Genomic DNA, 18,501 nt, shown 5'->3' with positions numbered 1-18,501 from the left:
CACAATACCATCATGTGTGATTGTTCTCAGTAAGAGAATCCAAGTAATCTTGTAGATATGATACCTTTGAATGGCAAAAAAAAAAAATACATGGTGATATAGTGAGCTTTCAAACCTCACAGGGTCCTTCCTCAGGCTTAATGGAACACATCCAAAGATGTTTTTTTGTTAAAATATACACTTGATCACATGGGAGGGCACAAACATGGTGTGCTTAATTTGCACTTCGATAAATACCAGAGACAGGATAAAATGGCACAGATGTTTTGTGATTAATAGCACTTAGATACATACCAGGGAGGGATGAACATAACAGTAAATATTAAGTCCAGTGCCAAGGACTGTGAAAGTTTATGGTCTCCAAACTTTATACCATCATGTAGTGCATCTGCACCTTCTATTCAAGTACACTACTGTCATTTCATTATACGAAACCAGTATTGAGATATAGCGCCAGATCAGTCGTTTTGACTACACCCTGCATAGCAATACATCCTTTTTCGCTTATCTTTGAGGCTGTATTTACATGGGCAACTGTGACACTAGTCTGAGAAACTTGGACCGATATTGCTCTCCTAAACATGAGATTTTCTATCTTGCAACATCACGGTGAGAGAAATCGCTTGAATGAATAGTCCCATTATAATGGGTTCAATTTTCATGCTTTCACAAAACACAAAACTCACATGGTAAAGATGCCCGTGGGTAAGCACCATGAGGTGGATTTTTTATTCAGGAGCCTGGATATGTGGCAACTCCTGAGGGAGCTATAATAGCATATTGGTTATTACCCAAGCAAAGGGTTTGAAGATGCTTGTAAGATGAAATGTTTTTATTAAGGTTTAATATGGTTTATATAGGAAAGCATTAATGCACTGACACTAGTCAAGGTAATGCAGCATGCAATCCAAATTTTAGTCTGGTCTTGACTGACACCCTACATGTTGCAAGAGTACATCCAGTATTACTGAAGCGATGTATCACAGGACGCGACGCCAACCATTTCACAAGTGCTAGTCTTTCACTATCCGTGCCATACACAGAATTACCACATCTGCCGACGTCACCGGCCCCTATAAATAGTCGTCATGCGACCCTCTCATCTATTATTCATAGTAGGAAGAGGAAAATCTCATCGAAAACATTCTACAATCTGTGGGAGAGTTCGGGTCCTTTCACACCGGACGGCATTATCCACAAGATGCAGTGCTGATGCGGATTTCGTTGTGATTTTAAATGCAGAACATCTTTCGGAATCTCTTGCGTCCTTTTTCGTAGACTTTAGGTGCAGAATTCCGCAGAGGAAATCTTGCGGTTTTGAAGTAAAAATGTGCAGATTTTAACAGATGAAAGTGGAAGTTTCCATAGGGGATGGGAACAAAAGAATGCAGTGCGGGGGAAGGGAGAGAGATAAAGAAAACTGCTAAAAAGTTGCCCTTCCCTCAGTACACAAGGAAGGCAAACATAAGAAGGTGAGAGAAAACCTAAGCAAGGGTCTCCGCAAGGCATGGAGATAGAAGACGCAGCTCTGTCTAGATTCTACACCATACGGCACCTATCGCCATGTAATGGACCAGCAATAGAGATGAGCGAGTGTACTCACTAAGGCTAACTACTCGAGTAAGTAGTGCCTTAGCAGACTATCCTCCGGCTCGTCTGTAAAGATTCGGGGGCTGGAGGGTGGCGGGGAGGCACGAAGCGGGGGGAGCAGGGGGTAGCAGTGGGGAGCTCTCCCCTCCCCCACTCACCTCTGCAACCCCCGCTCACCAACGGCGCCCCCCAAATTTCGTCCGAGTAGTCAGTTACTCGGAAAAAGCAGTGCTCGAGTGCAAAAACGCCCAAAACTAGTAAGTCCGCTCATCTCTAAAAATGATCGCTCAAACCTGTCAAGTTTCTGATGAATTTTGAGCGATCATCTGTGTGTGTAAATGCACCTTTAGATTTACTATCATTTAAGCCAGAAGCTGGGGTAAACTATAGTAGAAACCTTCTCCAGCTTGGAACCGGAGTACAATTTCATCTGGTGCACCACGGGTGCCACCAGATGTGCCCAATTTATAAGAGGCTTGTGCCTCCTAACACATTTGTTGCTCTGAGCCCCACATATACTTTACGTAAACCGGTCTATGAAATTCACGGTAACGTCCATGTCAGCCCTGTTTTACACTGAATGTGTCCCCTGCTCCTAATGCCAAATATGCTTGCACTGCAGGAGTTTAATTCTGTACAGTCCTGCAGTCTCCTCTCCATAAGCCACGCCAGCAGACGCGTGGCAAACACATGACCGCCAGATGGCTTTTTGTGAAGAGTTATTCGACTGTAAAGAGAGTAAATACATATATTTATTGTGTCATTGCTATTTAAGCAATTCTCCTATATACTGTATAAGCATAGTTTTAGTGAATTCTATCTTTCAAGCTAAGCAATACTTGCTACAATGTTTCATTATTTGGTAAATCAATAGTTAAGTAGATCAGAAGCTACAATGTAGCGCTCTCAATATTTGTAAACTCTATCCTCTGCAGTGTAAACATGAGGTTGTATTTCTGCTGTATCACAGATATACTCTGACATCCAGCCTGTTTATAGTGACACACATTAGTCCTGACACCGTTAGAGAATCGCCGCCGTAGGACATGACAGCCTGTTATGTTTAACTCTGCATCAGAAGCGGAGCGGGAGCTGCAGACATGTGTCACGGGCCAGGTCAATGGAAACACACAACTGTCTAATGGGATAAAAAAAGGGACTTTAAAGAATGGCACGGGGAACCCAGGAAAAAAGCTGCAGGTACACACCGCTAAAGAAGGTCAGGCTAGGGATCATGTTCTTCCAACTATTTTGTGAGTGGTATAAATACATATTCATGAGAGTATCAGCTCACTAGAAGCCAATGAGAACAGCGAGGTCCTACTTGTGCCTTTTCACTTTATTTCAATAAGTGGCTTTTCTCCAAATTTGGCCAACCAACTCTGCATCTTTCCACTACTACTTAATATCAGGTTAAGTAATTTACAGCTTTTGCGTTGAAGAAAACTTCAATGATGAAATGTCCTTTGCACATCATACAGGAGCTCCACTACACTTTGTGTTCACACATGGCAGGGATACTTGTCTGCTCAGTCATTCATACAGGCAAGTCAGCAATATTGACCATTTCCTAAAATTTGGAGTCATGCGACTTCCTTCCCCTCCCTCCTCCATCTGCATCTATTGATAGGGAGGATAGAAAACTGGGGCAGGGTGGAATGCACATTATCCCCAGAAAATAAATGATAGTTAATCTTAATATTTCAGGTCTAAATTAGACAACTATATACTGGCATTTCAGTTGGAATAATGGGCAAATGTACAATATTCAGGTATTCCCCTGCATTGCTAATATCAGTTACAGAACGGTTCTGATTAGAGATGAGCGAACGTGCTCGTTTAGGACAATTACTCGATCGAGTATCGCTTTTTTCGAGTAACTGCCTACTCGGTAAAAAAGATTCGGGGAACGGCAGGGTGGAGTGAGAGGAGCTCTCTCTTTCCCCACCACTCCCCTCCGCAACCCCCCGCTCACCCCCGACACCCCCCGAATCTTTTCGCCCGATTAGGCAGTTACTCGAAAAAAGTGATGCTCGATCAAGTAATTGCTCTAAACGAGCACGTTCGCTCACCTCTAGTTCTGATATTCAGTGGCTGTTGGCCAAGTCTATCTAGGACTTTTTTTTGCACAGCTTTTCATTACAACTTTTCTTAATGTATTCATTAAAACTAATATGCAATCAATCACACTTTATATTATGCAGTGCTGTTCTTTGCATCTAAATGTCCTTTTGGACCCAAGTTGTAAAAGAGATTGCTAGCATATGTAAGTGTCTTTAGTAATCTAAATATCAATCTCACCTCATTTACTTAATGAAAGGACCACTTACAGCATGGCTACCCATACAGATAAGATGGCTGTCAGCCGAATACACGTTCCAGCTGACAGCTATCTCATCTAACACTCCCATACACATGTATGCTTAGACATGTTGAAAGCCATCATACACATTAGAGGATTGGCCTGACCGATCAAAATCGGCAGGTTTAGACCATCGAAATTTAATATTTATGACTAGCCTATCAGGATGGAAATTGCAGATTACAGTGTCTATTCTTTACACATTGTAGAACTGCAGTACACAAAGTGGCCTTTAGGGGGGTTAGACGGTGTGTTAATCAGCAGGGACAGCTGCATGTGTGTGTCTAGAGAAGTTAAAACCTCCAGACACATTGAGTTGCCTACTTAAGTTGGGAAGCCAGAGCTGCGGGGCAGCTGAAAGCTGGGAAAAGAGTCTGCTGAGGCAGTTACAGGAGCTGTAAGTCTGAGGTCTGGTGCGGAACGGACTGTGTCTGTTGAGAGTCTGACAGTGAAGGACGCCCCCTATATGTGGAGGTTTGTAAACCCAGAAGTTGTGATGTGTTCCAGTGTGTGATGCTGTAAACCTTTTGCTGTGTGCAATAAAACTGTCAGAAAGGCAGAGATTTGAAGAAATCTGGTTGTCCAGAGTCTCTCTGAGATTGGTGCTAACCATCTTCGGTGGAGAAGATGGTGATCCCATTCAGGGAGTAACCCCCAAATTGCCACAACATTTATTAATCCTAGTTCTAAAGGGCCATGGGCTAATGAATGGCTACACACATAGGCATATCATTCCTTTCACTAAAGCCTTTCTAATCTCTGGGTTTATCTGACAATTAAAGTAAACTAATGCCTTTATATTTCTGGCTTCTGAGAGTACTTAGCAAGCACTGACACTTAATCCCAGTATCAGATGAGAAGCTAAAACATGCATTACTTAGCGTCATGCTTACAAAGAATCAAATCCTATTGTCCTGTCTTGCTTCTCATGCAATGGCCATATATTGGCATTTACTAAGGCTAATTATAGGAAGCTACCATTTTGCACTCTGGTTATTTTGGATTCAAAGAGGTAAACCTTTGATACTAGGATAACAGGCATATGATATGTCATTGTCTAAAGCAAACTGTGGTAACTCTAGAGCAGGAATGTAGACAGTCTTATATGGTGATGGTGTGCAGCTTTGGCCCTAATACAAGCCCTAAAATACAGTCATATTAGGAGCGGGTGAAACTAGCCAGAAGAAATGGTTCACCTTTAACGCATACCTGAGTTTTCAACATGTTTTCTAAAATACACCCAGTCTTCTTACCCTCTCATTTGCTGCTGTTTGCCCCCTGGTTTCAGGTAGTCTTCCCCATTTTTCAATCCACTTTCATACAGGGAACATGTAGCAAGCCTAGCATTCTGCCAGTAGTTCACTGTCTTGTATTTCCTTGCCCTGACTTCCCATGCTGCACTGTGTTCCAAGCAGAAGGAAGGCAGTGTCTGAATGTCCACCCCTCTGCTCTCCCAGGACGATTCAGGCCAAATTGTGAGTAAACTCAATATAAATTAGTGCATGATGGCTCTTCTCACCGAATGCTAAAGAAACGTCCCTCTGTACTTGTTACTACAGAAGCTCTGTACTTATCAAAAGACAGTGGATTGCAGAAAAGCTAACACAAGCTAGTAGATGGGCATAAATTGTCTGATAAGTTTGTGCCCCTTTAAACATCCTTTGAAAGGTTATTGAGACATGTTACAAGATGTTGTGAATCTGTGAGCAGAGATCAGTCACTGGAATCAAGGGGTTACAACACATGCAAAGTGTATTCTAAAAGTTTTTAATAGTAGACTCATCAATGTGGCCCCTTGGTTGCTGAAATTAATGAGTGCAAAGGGCCTCTATAGATGACACATTCTGAAAAATTTTGAGATGTTAAATGTGAGACTTTGCTTGAATTTGCATTGAAAAGTGGTTTAGATTTGGGCAATCAAATAGTTGATCGTACTTAAAAGGGTTTTCCAGGACTATAATATGAATGACAAGTTCTCAGTAAGGCATTTAAGGAGGTTGTCTGACTTAAAATTTTCTTTTTAAACAGCTGGCAATTAAATAAAGTAGCAAAAGTAATAATACTCACTTCTTCCCCAGGTAAATAGTATAGCGGCTCTGGCAATACTCCCGGTCTGTACTGACAGCAGAAGTCAGGTGACCACTGTAGCCAATCAGAGACCACAGCGTCAATCGCCTATTCTTCTGGCATCAGCACTCACATCCTGTGCGCCATGATGCCAGGAGTTCAGAACAGCGACGCCGCAGCAGTCAGCTGACTTCTGGGGATCAATACAGACCAGGGAGCAGCTGCACTCTTTACTGGGGAGGGAGAAGAGAGTATTGCTTCTTTTGTTATTTCATGGCATGGATAGCCATTTTTGAAAAAAATGGTTAAAGCCAAACAACTCCTTTAATATCAGATTGGGGACGGAAGAGGGGTCAAGATTAGGCACCCTCACCAATCAACTCTATGAAGAGGCAACAGCACAATAGTCAGCGCAGTGTTATATAGCAGGCACAGTTGTGTACATTTTGCATCAGTGGTACCTGGTACTGCTGTTCAATCACTTGAATGGGACTGAGCAGCGCATAGGCTATATGACTGACAGACATGATGACACAGGCCTGAGAAGAGGCCACAGTGCTCATCCAAATGCCGAGTGAAGAACTCAAAATGAAAAAAATATGCATTATCAGACTTACCTACTATAATGCCACAGGCACTCACAAGCCCGATCTCCTTCTTCAGAGCCACTCCACCTCCTCCAGCACTTGAACCTGAGCCAGAATCCTGTGCCTGCTCTTCAGGAATCTTCTCAGCACTCGTTCGTAGTCGGGCACCTTCTGCCATCTTGTTTGGCTAATTGGCAATTGTATATCAGATACAAGTGGTTCTTTACCCAAAAGACCTGTACATATGAAAAATTGCAACAATCAGACATGGCAATATATCTGATAGACCAGAATAAACATCCTAAACTCTAAAGCTTCCACAATGAGAATATAAACTCCCACAATTAATGTAATAGAAATAAAACTTTAACCTGCTGGGATCTTCCTGGATAACGGTGACTATGAGATAGAAGTAGGTTCATGGTTGAACTACTGTTGAACAATCAATGATCTGGTGAATGATCGTTTTATAGATGCTACTATATACAATTTAGTCCGTCCAAAATGCCCCTACTTGTTCAATGACTGGGCGAAAGACTATAGGATAAAAATGTCAAACAAGGGCAACTTCTTTCTAAACTATGACAGTCCATCATCAATCAGCAAAGAGCTAATGCCCACAGATGGATTATCACTGCGGTATTCACGGCCAGACGCCCGCTACGAATTCCACAGCAATGACTGTCCGTAGACATGCAATGTTAAAAGATTCACCCCTGCCCACGAGCGGAAGTCAACTGCGATTTTCCACTAGTGGGGGAGAATCGCAGCATGTTCTATTCTGTGCGGAAAATTGCACGGACGGCTTCCATTGCAGTCAATGGAAGCCATCCATCGCACAATATTCTGCGGGAATCTGCATCATAGCCCGGTGCGTCATGTCTTGCACTGCGCATGCACGTTGGCTCGCTGAGCGAGACACTTGCAGCAGATCGGGACAGGTGAGCATAGGGTCTCTGGGGGGCGCCGGGTCTGCTGTGATATTTCGCAGTTGGAATCCGACCCGGCCGTGGACATGAGGCCTTAGGCAATCATTTTTTGTAAAGTTTCACCAAATGAATGATCATTTTGGTTGAAATCATCAATTTATAGCAATTTTCAAAAGTACCTTTACATGGTGCAATAATCGTTAGAATAATCACTGGAAACAGCAAATTTGGCCGATGGTGGCCACTTGCATGCTAGTTGAGTGACAGGGCACTGATCGGCAAATCCCATTTGGCAAGGTCGCTTGGTTGTTAGCACACCTGAAATCCAAGCGACTCTTGGCCCGTCTAAATGGGAGTCGCCCAATTATTGAGCGACTGCCTGTTTACTGTGAATGGAGGCGGGCATCTGACACGATCTCCGTCCTGCTCCGCCTCCATTCACAAAATGACTTTCGTTCCTGAATAATAGCAAAGGAGCGACAGCGGTCCTGCGTAAACCCAGCTTCAGTCCAATGTGTATAGAATATCTCTTGGTCTGCACTGGCTACAAACTGACAACCGCTGTAAACTGCACATAAAAGTCCCATTGTTTTAAAACACAACCTAAAGGTGAAGAACAACAAATACAAACCTGCCATATGTGATACGCTGTATACCTCAACAATACAACAGTTACTTTTTACAAACATCAACATGAAAACACTCCAAACTATATCCACTGCTGTAGATCGAGGAGCTGTAACTAACATTCATCGCTGTATATGCGACAGTTTCCATCTCTAGATAGACATTTTACATTGTATTCAAATATGTTACTTATTGTGTACAACTTCTCCCAGGGAGACAGGAAAAGTGTCTTTCCTGCAGGATGCTTTCACAGGGGACAGAATATTCTGCAACAACAATGCAGAATGTGCTTTCAAGGAATTCCACACCAAAATCTGCACATCTAAATATGGATTTTGGTGCAGAATTCTGCCGTTTTTAATTTTGCATCAAAATCTGCAGGTTAGAAGTGCGGATGTTCGTGCTGCATATTCCACAGAAGGCATATTCTGAAATGCTGTCATTTCTGTGTGAAAGCACCCTTGAAGGGAACCTCACCGCCCTACAGCACCATAAGCTAAGCTGCAGGGCTGTTAGGGGAGATGACAGGGAATCAGGTGATGTATTTTTTAATTATATTCACCCGCTCCCTAGTTCCCACGTTGTCACCGACAGAAGTCCATGCATCGTATGAAAACGTAACTCTTCAGATTGCCATACATGCGCTGCGCTCGCCCATACAAGTCTATGGGAGTGAACAAGGGCGAGCTGGGCCAGGAATGCATTAGCCTCCTGGGCCTGTCCCTAAACAAATGTTTTGGGCTGTCCCACCATCCTAACCTTGTGAGTTGCTCAGTGTGGGTGATATTTTAAATCAAGGATACAATACAGTGACTTTGGATTTGGTGGGCCCTAGATGTGCTCTTTTTATTTTAGTGGCACAGTGTGTAGATGTGAAGCAATCTGCCGAGGAGTCGTTGTCATGATGGTCTGAACAGATGGAGGAGTAAAGAAAGAACAACTTCCAAGTAGTGATGACATCACCAGTGAGCACTAAATGTAAAATGTTCATTCTGCCACTGACGGTGTCTGATGAGTATTGTAGTCACTCGATGGTCTGCATAGTGATGATAGGTGGTAGCATACTAGTTAGTGAAACAATTTAGCTAATTTCACATGGGCGAGCGTGATTTTGCGGCAAGAAAATCGCGGCAATATTGCATCTTTGTTCTTATGATTTTTGGTAGTCGGCAATGCTTTTTAAAAAAAATTTAGAATAATCTTGCATCGCATTGCTGCCCGCAATAAAAACGCATAATTTTTTATCGTGAAAGTCAATTGGGGGGGGGGGGGGGGGGTGAGGGGAAAAAAAAAAGCGCACCTCACAGAAAGATAAAGCACGCTGCAAGCTTTTGTTCCCCTTAACATCGCAGATGGCAGGGAAGCCATTGTAAATCATTGGTTCCATAATCTTTTTTTACGGACTCTCGCATCACGCGAAAATCGCGCGATTTTCTTGCCCGTGTGAAAACAACCTAACTCTCAGCATATCTCTGCCATTGTTATACTGCGAGTTATAGTTTAACACTGTACAAACTTCTACGCCAGCAGTTAGCAGGACTCTCAGATTTATCTCTGTATCGATCTTGGTTCTGGCGCTGTGATTTATACATTGAGCCTGGCTCTGGCGCTGTCTTTATCTACAGAGCTTGTGGTCTTTAAGCTTCTGGACCCCAATGCACAATATTTCACTGGACCCTCTGCCCTACCATATGGTATATCATTTATAATCCTGCTGTCTGCCTATGGGATAGGCGGCTCCCTTTAAATGCCAGATGTGACCTTATCAGCTCCTACAGATACCCCTGTCCTAAACACAATTAGGGGGTCTCCTCATTAAAATAACAATACAATCTTAACAGCATTCTAGTACTGACATACATCCGACCTTCCAACAATGCCCAGCCTCTATAAAAAGTCACGATGCAGCATGTCTAATTGAAAGTCTATGAATGACTACATGGGAGCGGTGACTAATTATGTGCTTAGTGATATAGGACTGCTGGGACATTGTAGCACTGAGCATTTATTGAAGGTTCCAGTAATTGAACGCACAACAGCAAGCCACGGGGTGAGGGAGTCAAAGGAATAAAATAAAGTGTACATTTAATTGTCATGCTCCATTATGTCTTCCCACAATACAGAAGGGCTGGATGATGATCTCAAACCTGATGAATGATCCACAGACAAGACAGGATGATCTGTGTGACATGGCACCACCATCCAATCACTGATCGATAGGGCACTGGATTAACTTCCAGAAGAGAGGGTATTATGGGCAGCACAGTGGATGCCACATCTTGTGCCTCCTGCATGCCCATATGTTACAGTGCAGCCATGGTACCATGAAGGCAGTGCCTACGTGTAGCCCGCTCCTCACCAGCTCCTGGTCGCTCAGGGCGTCCTCAGCATGTCGGTCGGGAGGTGTCAGGGTTGTATCATCCTAGTCCCGGGCCCTCCGTCACCAGCCGCCGCCTCCCCGCACCTCGTGTCGCTCCTGCCGTCCTCCGCTGTCTGTGTCCCCGGCCGCCTGTCAGCCCTTATATGTCCTCGGCAGGCCCCGCCCCCTCCCGATAAACACCCGGCGGTTGGGAAACGTCCCCGTCCAGATGTGGCGGAGTCCTCTGCCTGCTGATCCTGAACGAGCCGGTTTTAGCAGAGTCAGGAGCCATAGCAGCTGCCAGTTACCAAGTGGATCCATGGTGGCCAGAGGAGAACCTGGGATGCCAGGGGTGTAGTCACTATAGCCTTCTATGCCAAGGAGGGCATCACCAACCGGTCACTTGGGGCAACATCAAGGGCGGATGATGGCACAGGCGTCAGGTCACATAGGCGTATTTGCGCATGCAATACGCACAGAATAGTAGCCATTGATTTCAGTGGGTTTGTTCACATGCGCATTGCAAAAAACGCAGCAAGCTCTATTTTCTGCACATTAACGCGCCAAAAGTCTCCATAGAAGTGATTGGGGCGCGCGATACGCCAGGAAACACTGCGGAATTGCGCAGGACAAATAATACATCTTGAGCTCCTCTGGCCTATATCATTTTATCGCGGTTATTTTGCCGCAATAAAACATCGCCCAAAATGGCGACTGATCTGAAACATTGGATTCCAATGCATTCATTCAGATTGGCGCTTGTTAGCCACGTGAAAACACGGCCGCGATAATAGGACATTGCGGCCAAATACACCGGTCAATGTTTTGACGTGGACGGAAAAGATAGGGCAAGACCTGTGTCAGCCAGTAGAAGGGTTTATGCCAGTCAAAGGAATTCCAGGCTGCGGAGTCTGTACGCCGCGCCCGGCCGTGAGAATGTGTGAAAAGAAACACGAGATCTTGGTCGCGGCTTTTTTACACATGTGCATTGTGGCCGGGCAAAAAAAGCATCGCCCGTGTGAAAGAGGCCTTGGAGTAAGTAATTAACCATTTCAATGGCTAGAAGAATCGGGGGCATATTTTTTTTTTGCACGCGCAATTGTGTATGATTTGTGTGAGTACAATAAAATGCGCCGATGTACACGCAAAAAAATTTGGTACCATAAAAACGCAGTGCTCATACACTCACAAATATGCATACGCTCGTATAAATCCTACACATTTAACATAAGCCTAACCTTGGACCCCAAAAAATAAGACATGTGGAACCGAATATAAATCGGGGGAGTGCTGGCCACACCCTTTATTAACGCTCAAATAACAAGTAAAATCAACAAATTAATCACCTGAATGTAACCCTTAGGGCTTATTCAGATGACCGTATATCGTCCGGGTATCCACGCCGGCCGATATACAGCGTCCCTCTCTGCAAGGGGAGGAGGCTGGAAGAGCCAGGAGCAGTTCACTGATCTCCCGCCTCCTCTCCGCCCCTAGGCACTATTTGCAATAGGAGGAAGCTGGACAGGGGCGGAGCTAAGTCCCAGAACTTGGCTCCGCCCACACCGCCATCTCTCATTGTAAATAGTGCAGAGGGGCAGAGAGGGGGCGGGAGCTCAGTGCACTGCTCCTGGCTCTTACAGCCTCCTCCCCCTGCAAAGAGGGATGCCGCATATCGGCCAGCGTGAATACCCGCCCGATATACGGTCATCTGAATAAGCCCTTAGGGCTTGTACCCACTAGCGATAGGTTAACTAGTGATGAGAGAGTGAAAACGCATGATTATGAAACCAATGATTTTCAATGGTTTCATACTCATTTGCAATGTTTTCACTCCAGCCTCGCAGCGCCAAGAAAAATCTGCGCTATCACCCATTGTCCTCAATGTCGGCGGCGGCAGCAGCGCTAGCCCCATTGAAAACATAGGGAGTACATCACGCTCCCCTGACATAGCTACTGCCGCCTCATTAAAAGCAATGGCATGAAGGCAACCCCTAGTAGTGATGATTTTCGGGGAGGCGGGGTGAACTTGAAATATAAGCCCTTCCCTGAAAATCATCCCTAGCTGTAAAAAAAAAAGTACAAAAAATAAAATTACCGTATTTTTCGCTTTATAAGACGCACTTTTTCCGCCTCCAAAGCAGGGGGGGGGAAGTTCCTGCGTCTTATAAAGCGAATGTGCCGAAAATTCGTTCCAATCGCCATTTTTAGCGCGATCGCGAATTTAACGTGCGAACACGATTTATTTAGCGTGAGTGCGCATTAAACTCGCGATCACACGAATATGCGACCAGTCTCCTCCCCACTGCCGCGCATACATACCTCTGATTGGTCGCGAGCACCGGCGGGTACTTCTGCTGCTCCCCGCCTCCACCAAACGGCTTCCTTCCTTCCTCCTGCTGCATACATGCGCCGCTGTGACATGGAGTGCCGGTTTTCAGACCTCTGCTGCTCCCTCTGCTCCGTAGCCCGGCACTAACCCTGCGCTGTCCCTGGGTAAGTTCAAATTTTTTTCCCTCTCTAAAACGGGGGTGTGTCTTATAGACCGGTGCGTCTTATAAAGCGAAAAATACGGTAACTCACCTAGAAGCGCTGTCTGGCTCTTCTTTCCATCCCTGGCAGTCTTCATCTGCCTTCTGGTGGCTGGGGATTAAAAAATTCTCGCCTCCAGAAAGCGCTACTGTTAGGATGTGCTGCTGGGATCTATTGTACTATAATGTTTCTAGCAGCACAGCTCCACAGGTCGTTGAGGGTTAATTGAGCTGTTGGGTGTGGTGATCTCCTGCTAGCCAATCCCATGGGTCTGAGCTCACATATAAATCCAGCTCCCGTCAGTGTCTATCTGGGTTCCAGAGTAAGCAGTCATGAATCCTTGGCTGAAGCTGGTCTTGTACTGTTTGGATGTAGCTTGTGGTGTGATCTGTGTCTTGCTGGTTCATGTCTGTTTGTACGTTTATTTTCTGTCAGTTTTGTGTTAGCTTGCTGTGTGACCTGTGATCTGTGTCCTGTCGCAGCTTGCTATGTGATCTGTGTTTGGTTCTGCTGGACTCCTGGTTAGTGTAGGGACTAGCAGTTGAACCAGGAGCCGTGAAGTGGCCTGCTAGCTTCCATGTTTTGTACAAAATGTCAACTAATACCTGGTATTTATATTCAGCTTATCTGTTACTAGTGGCTACACTTTGGCTGCTGTATGCTGTGTATTCTGGCTCTGTGTCCTGTTGTTCAGTCCCTGGCATGTGAATGCGTCTTGTTCTGGTGCGTGGCTCCTAGGATCAGCTAGAGCACAGATTAGAAAACTGCTGGGCCGCCCTTTATTGGGGCGATGTCCCCGCTTAGGTAGAGCCATGTCACCCTCCCCGGTAGCACAGGGCCAGTTTGCCTGTAACCCATGTGCATCCGTCTCTGTCTTGGTAACAATCGTGTGGGCCCCGTGCTTAGTTTGCCCACACGATCGTAACAGCTGCCTTTGATTGGCTGAGCGATGTGACCAATCAGAGGCAGTGCTCAGCCATTCATTGAGTTCAATGGGATAGCATCACGGATCTCTGCCAGAGTTGTGGCAGGGGTGTGCGATGTACTCCTTATGTTTTCATTGGGGCTGATACAATAGCGCTGCGATGCTGGAGTGAAGACATCGCAAATGAGAATAAATCCATTGAAAATCAATGGTTTCATAGTCATGTGTTTTCACTCCCTCTCGCATTGCTAGAAAACCTATTGCCAGTGGGTACGAGTCCTTAGAACAAAAACTAGTCCAGCCATGAGATAAGGCCAACCACATTCTAGCAATCCACTCACAATGTAAGCGACCTACCCCTCTTCTAATAAAGGGCTCACAAGACACATGGCAGTGATGAATCCAAAGTTTTGCTGCAGACCCCTTATCGCTCCAGCTGCCCCTTAAATACCAGAACAGTTGTGACACATCATTACCGCTGACCAATGACACCCTTGTCGCTGGGCGCGTGCATCACAGAAGGGGAAATCAAGAATTAAAACAATCACAGAAAAATGGCCGTTACTTACTGACTGAGGAGTGCATATAGATGCATCCTCCTCTCACCATGCAGGTAGCTGACTACCAAATAGAGGAGCCAATGACACCTGTGCAGGACACCGATATAACAACCACTCACACTGCCTCCTGATAATGAGGGGGGTGGATGCTTGGTGTAAACTCCCACACATAGTGGATACAGGGTGCCAACATCCAACCATTGCCTTGCATTTATTATCTATCATTCACATGCAGTGTGGCATTAAGACTCCAGGGGGAGCCCAGGGTGGCAGTACCAATGTGGTTCACTGATGGATATGCAGGGCAACCCGCCGAATTATCATGGCGTCATTAATAGGTTGCTGGTCTGCATGGTGAACTACATATATCAGGATGGTCTGGCACCCTGTATCCACTATGTGTGGTAGTGTACACCAAGCATCCACCCCCCTCATTATCAGGAGGCAGTGTGAGTGGTTGTTATATCGGTGCCCTCACAGGTGTTATTGGCTCCTCCATTTGGTAGTCAGCTACCTGCATGGTGAGAGGAGGATGCATCTATGGGCCAATGATAAGGACCCATTGGACGAAGGGCAGAGCCAATCAGCTGGCGTTGCTAGTTGTCCACCAATTCTATCTTGATAAAAGGCAGCAAAAGTAGGGCCAATTTAGGCAGGAAAATAACCCACAGCCTAAGGGCTTTAACCCACTAGCGTTTTTTTTAACACTGAGATATCACTGCGTTTTTTTCAATGGGACTTTCTAATGTTAAAATCACATCGCACAAAAATCGCAAGTTTGTGATTTTTGCGTTTTCTGTAATACAGCTGAGCACTCTGAGCGGAGGATGCAGAAGACAAGTGGGGCCGCTTGCCTTCTGCGCCTAGCTGTTGTCTGCTTGGAGCGCCCAGCTGTTATACAGCTGAGCCCTCTGAGCGGGGGATGCAGAAGACAAGCGAATCCGCTTGTCTTCTGCATCCAGCTGTTCTCTGCTCGGAGCACCCAGCTGTTATACAGCCGAGTGCTCCGAGTTGGGGTATGCAGAATACAGGTGGACTGCTGTATTCTTCATACCCTGCCTGTGTTCAGGGAGCTGGATACAGCTGAAACAATAGTATCAGCTGCATCCTGCTGTGAATTCCTGATAATGCTGATCGTTCTCTTTCAGCATGCTTTGAGCGATTTTTGAGCGAAAATCGTTGTCTAAATCAGCCTTAACAAAGCGTATATCAGCCCGTCGTTTCCATGGTCGGCCGATATACGCTATGATCTGATGCATTGGAATCCAATGTATCAGATCACATGGCCGTATTCCTGTGTTGTAAAAGCGCCCCGCCGGCTAATATAGTGCCAGGCGCTTTTACGTCTGCCTAAAAAATAGTCCTGGAACTGTCTTTTGGCCCGGAAGACGTCGGCCGCTACATTGCATTCTATGGGAGCCAATGACAGCATGCTGAGAAGGGAGGTGGGAGGAAGTTCAGCAGCGTGACTGCTAAACTCCCTGCCCCTTCTCTCCTCCCCTCTGTCTGATTGCAGTGGGAGGGGCTGGGATGGGGGTGGAGCTAAGTGCCACCCCACCTCCTCCCATTGCTGGCTGCAGACAAGGGGCGGGAGCTTAGCTTTGCCCCTATCCCACCCACTCCCATTGCAAACAGCCAGAGGGGAGGAGAGAGGAGGTGAGCCGGCGAGGAGGAAGTATGGGACAATGGTAAGTTTTTACTCCTCAGATCGTAGCGTATATCGGCCGGATGTGAAAAGGGCGGCCGATATACGCTTGTGTGAAAGAGTTCTTAGTACACTGCATATTTACGCCTGTGTGAATGAGCCCTGAGATTGGATTTGATATGCTTTGGAAAAAAGTTGCTGCATGTAAATGAATCTTCAGGAGCCTTCACACGGGCCGTAAATGCAGCTTTTACCATTACAAGCCATGTTGGAGGAGATTTCAGAAATCTTCGCATGATGTGGACATTTTCTGCAACAAATCCGCAGCGTTTTTGAAAAACGCTTCAGCTTCTACATCTGCAGCAGGTCTATTTATGCTGCAGATTCCTGCTGCAGAAATCAGCCCTTGCAATACAAGTGTTAAATCCCACAGCAGATCCACAATTAAAAACGCGGTGCGGATTTGTCTTCTGCAGATTTACAGCAGAATTGCTGCGGCTATTCCGTTGCAGAATGCCGGCTGTAATTTCGTCCCGTGTGAAGGTACCCTTTTAGATGGCTATGAGCCATGTGCTCAAAGGGAATCTGTCACCTACATTTGGCCCTATACGCCGAGCTTTCAAACTAATGCTCTTTCTGTCCAATTTTCGGATCAATATTTTGGTCTAAAAATCATACAGAAAGATCATCCATGTACCCAGGCCGGCTTCACACGAGCGTGACGGGCTCCGCCGCATAATATTCCGCAGTGAAGCCCGTCACGGCGCCCCCCAGAGACCCCATACTTACCAGCGGAAGATAGCGTGAAGACACTTCCCCGCCCACCGCCGTCGCGTCATGTGACACGCCCACCGCGTCACACGACGCGGCCGTGTCACGTGACGCGCCGGCCGCGTCATATGACGCGGCGGCGGTAGGCGGGAAAGCGCTTTTTTACGCTATCGTCCGCTGGTTACAGCGGAAGATAGCGTGAACAGACGGCTTCCATTGACTGCAATGGAAGCCGTCAGTGCGTACACCCGCGGCAAATAGAGCATGCTGCAGGTGAGGACGGGAGATTTCACAGTGCGAAATTCCGCGGTGGAATTCCGCATCGTGAGCATTGAGCTATTAGGTTCAATAGAACCTAATAGCAGGGGGCCACGCAGCGGATTTTTGCCGCGAATTTACGCGGCGTAAATCCGTTCGTGGGAAGGAGGCCTTAGGCTAATTTCACATGTGAAACTTGGCCCGATATCACGCTCGCCAATGTGCGAGGTGCGAGGTACTCGTAGATGCAAGGCGTCTTTGTGTCAAAAACGCCTCTCATCACTTCAGGGAAGTAGCCATCCTCCGGAGCAGCTTCAAGCAAGTGTTCCCCATTGATTTTGCTTGCCCCACTGAAAACAATGGGCGAGGCATTCCGATGGAACGCCCAAACACAGGACATGCAATTTTTTCCCATACTGTGATCGAGGAAAAAAATCACTTATCTTTATGACCCCAGTCAAAGAATGGGGTTCTAGTCGTGCGAGACTTGTGCATCTCGCAACACATAAATCTCACGTGATTTTCTTGGCCATGTGAACGCTGTCTCGGTGCTTTCATATGTTGCAGATTTTCTGCAGTTTGTCCCAGATTTTGTGAAGATCTGCAACTGATTTTACTCCTTCAATATGAATTAAGTTGAAAGGGTGAAATCTACTGCAGATCTGCACTAAATTCCATAGCAAATCAACAACGTGTAAATGGACCCTTAGGGCTCTTTCACACGTGTGAGTGGGAGCTAGTGCGTTAAGCTCCCGCCCCCTCTCCGCCCCTTGTCCACTACCAAGAATGGGAGGGGCAGGACAGGGCGTGAACTTAGCAACAAGCTCCTGCCCCATCCCATTGCAAACAGGAGGCAAGGGGCGGAGAGGAGGAGGGAAGGGGGTGAGGGTTTAGTAGGCATGCTGCTAAACTTCCTCCCACCTCCCTTCTCTGACAGCTACCATAGGAGTCTATGGGAGCTGCCCTTTCCGGCCAGGAACATGGTTCCCTTTCCTGGCCGGCATAAAAGTGCTCAGCCGAAATGAGCACCGTATGCGCTATCTTGGCCGGCCGGGTGTTTTTACACCGATGGAAAACGCCCATCTGAACTGATGCATTGTAAACCAATGCATCAGATGGGCAGTGTATAATCAGCCGGTCGTGAAAGTGAGGCCGATATACGCTCATGTGAATATAGCCTTAGTTTGGTTTCAGACAAGCGTATTGTAACACGTCTGTAATACAAACCAAATACAGAGCTAAAATACTCTTGTCTATCAGTGGCTTAAGGGCTTATTTTGAGGCTGTTGGCG

At 46.1% G+C, this 18,501-nt stretch overlaps 1 protein-coding gene across 1 annotated transcript in view; it reads right to left on the bottom strand.

The window, feature by feature from the left end:
* Positions 1 to 10,677, bottom strand: part of SLC7A8 (solute carrier family 7 member 8) — a 39,000-nt gene extending 28,323 nt beyond the window's left edge. The window contains exons 1-2 of the mRNA XM_066604012.1: positions 10,522 to 10,677; positions 6,637 to 6,842 (exon numbers count right to left, since the gene is read on the bottom strand). Coding sequence (XP_066460109.1) covers positions 6,637 to 6,784 — 148 coding nt within the window. The 5' untranslated portion in view covers positions 6,785 to 6,842; positions 10,522 to 10,677. The remainder of the gene's footprint in view (positions 1 to 6,636; positions 6,843 to 10,521) is intronic.
* Positions 10,678 to 18,501: the final 7,824 nt, after the last annotated feature.

The sequence above is a fragment of the Eleutherodactylus coqui genome, chromosome 5 (assembly GCF_035609145.1).
Source record: "Eleutherodactylus coqui strain aEleCoq1 chromosome 5, aEleCoq1.hap1, whole genome shotgun sequence".
NCBI classification, from domain to species: domain Eukaryota; kingdom Metazoa; phylum Chordata; class Amphibia; order Anura; family Eleutherodactylidae; genus Eleutherodactylus; species Eleutherodactylus coqui.
Note: the sequence above shows the minus strand (reverse complement) of the source record. Positions and strands in the feature narration are given on the sequence as shown.